Raw genomic sequence first — 2,527 nt, forward strand, 5'->3', positions numbered from 1 at the left:
GCTCTAATGGGGAGAACTTAGTGTTTTCCAGATCTTTGCTCATGAGCCGGTGATGATCTGACATCGTGTTGATGAACTTCAAGCTCACTGATACAGCGCCACTGCAAATATTCCCAAGGCCACTTCCAGTGCTGGAGATTTCACTCATCCAGGCTCATGAATCCCTTTGCTGGACCCGAACCTCAGCACTGAGTTTATATTACAAAGTCCTGATGTTGAATCCTGAGTAAAAACATGGAAGACGAAGTCTCGGCAGAAGTTTTGTCACCCTGAGTGGATAGCAACGATATTGCATACGACCTCTTTGCGTCATTATCATAGGTCTGGGCGCAGCGTTTGTTGTATCAATACCATGGCTTTCTAAAGTCTTGATTATATGAACGGGAAGAGCTTGAAAACCAGGTTTTCCTTTCATTTCAGTAAGGCCGATAAGCCTTTCTTCTCAGGAGCGCAGACCTACCACTTCACCACCACTTTGGTTCGTGAGGAGCTTCAGCTGGGGGACGCTCAAACAGTCAAATGATCTTCTTCTGTGTTTGACAGCATTTCGGCTCCGGCCTGATTTCCTAAAAGCATTATAGATTGCTTTTGAATTGCATCACCAAATAAGAAACAAATTACTTTTCTTTCTTTGCCCCCTTGGCAATCATTTAATGAAATGACCTAGACATTTGTTTGAATTGTTTCGAGACACTTGACAGGCATGTTGTTTTTTGTTATGCGCCACCAAGAAACAAATTACTCTTCTACAATTAAGGTTTAGCTCAATTTCGAGCATCCCAGCGTGTGGACTTCCAGGCCTTTTGTTGTGAAAGGTATATTATTTTGTGCCTCCCCAACCCCTGCACCAATAAAAACCCCAAACCCAGCAGCCTTTGAAATAACATTTGATGTTGCGAAATAGCTCGCCATTTTTGGTTTCTCTGATTTTGCCACTTTTTGCATTATCTTTTAAACTATCAGTTTGAAGATCATTTGAACTCCCCTTTTCCGAAAAGTATCAAGAAAATGGACAAATAAAGAAAGTGTACTACCACGCATTCCTCAGTTTGGTTTACAGAATCAGAGTTGTGACTTTGTTCTTTGAAAAGGAATTTAAGAAGTTTACCTTGATGAAAATGTAATCCATAAAACATAATAAAAGTTTAACAAAATAGGAAGATGCACACGTTTTGTAGATTTTAATACACTTTAATGTGAGCATTTTATTAAATGGAAAAAGGTAAATATTATAAATATGGCAATGAGCCCAAATGAATCAATAAATATAGATAAATAAATAAATACATAAATAGGTCCGTCATCTTCTGAAGAGTGGAGTGTCAATGCAGCTGAGTATTTTAAGCACATATTTGCTTAATGCTATTGGCAGTTATTGTTGAATTCAATTTGACCAATTATGGCTAAAGCAAGAGTAGAGTCTTTTGAGATGACCAAACTGCAATACCAGTCTTTGAGAGTCGAGTTAAGATGAACCCAGGGCTCCATCCTTTCTTCTTAATCCCTCCTGCAAGTTTGCTGATGAAGAGAAGGCTCTTCTGATTTCCACTCTGACGACTTCCCAGGCACAGTCACTGTAGGCCTTCTCTTTCAGATAGAGACGAATTCTCCAGAAGTACCTCTTCACAGCCAGGGTTGGGCCCTCCATCGCCGAGGCAGATTCTTCCTCTCCCATCAGCTGCACCAAGCAGGTCTCCAGGTCTTCCAGCTGCTGATGGAGCTCACTGTGGAGCTGGTCCAGGAGGGTGGTGTTCCAGGCAGCAGAGGCGCGCTCTGAGTGGAAGAGGTTGAAGATCTGCTCCAGCATCTCATGGTACACGGAGAGGGCCTGGGCTTTCTGGAGCTGGCTGCCACCCATCTCCTGAGGGAATCTGAAGTCCTTTCTGTCCTTCACACACAAGAAAGGGGAGAGTTTCCTCATTTGATCCAGAAGCACCGGAGTCTTCTTACTCGCCAGGAAGTGGCTCTGAGGCAGATCACAGCCCAGAGATGGAACAAGGCCACAGCTGAGCACCACCAAGGCAGTCAGTAGAGAGAGCAGGAGGGCCATGGGGAAAGCTGAGGATGCTGCTGGCCAGACTGAGCTGGTTGTCTGGTTGAGCGTTGCAACCTAGAGTCTCTGAAGACGTTCTTTCTACTATGGCATTTAAATAGGGAACAGAAGAATTTCATTTTCTGAACATCCCTCTAAATTTTTACTTCTTTTTTTGGTTTGTTTTGTTTTCATTTATGTGTTCTCTATAGGGCCTAAGAATATTCCATTCATCTAAACTCTTAATTTTTGCAATATAATTTTAATCTTCCCAATAAATGTCACGTGTTCCAATGAAAATGGATGCTTGCTTATAGGAAACAGCTTTGTCATATCTTCAAACATGTAGAGGTGTATGTAAATACTCTTAAGCACACACACTTATTTGAGCTCGGAACAAAGTTTTAGCCCTGGTCTTGGGCTTTGCTCTTGCCCCCCAGCAGGGAGATGGAAGTCAGATGCCCTGAGCCCTATGAGTTTGTCACAAATACAGTC

The 2,527-nt window shown here is 42.5% G+C and overlaps 1 protein-coding gene across 1 annotated transcript; it reads right to left on the minus strand.

The window, feature by feature from the left end:
* Nucleotides 1-1,465: 1,465 nt before the first annotated feature.
* LOC101646902 (interferon omega-1) lies at nucleotides 1,466-2,050 on the minus strand. Its single transcript, XM_004706560.1, has one exon. The coding sequence runs from the start codon at nucleotides 2,048-2,050 to the stop codon at nucleotides 1,466-1,468; it is 585 nt and encodes a 194-aa protein (XP_004706617.1).
* Nucleotides 2,051-2,527: the final 477 nt, after the last annotated feature.

The sequence above is a fragment of the Echinops telfairi genome, unplaced genomic scaffold (genome assembly GCF_000313985.2).
Source record: "Echinops telfairi isolate 266 unplaced genomic scaffold, ASM31398v2 ScPeMD7_25;HRSCAF=90, whole genome shotgun sequence".
In the NCBI taxonomy this organism is placed as follows: Eukaryota; Metazoa; Chordata; class Mammalia; order Afrosoricida; family Tenrecidae; genus Echinops; species Echinops telfairi.

Coding starts and splice junctions, on each gene's coding strand:
- LOC101646902 (XM_004706560.1), bottom strand. CDS start 2,050: ATGGCCCTCCTGCTCTCTCTACTGACTGCCTTGGTGGTGCTCAGCTGT.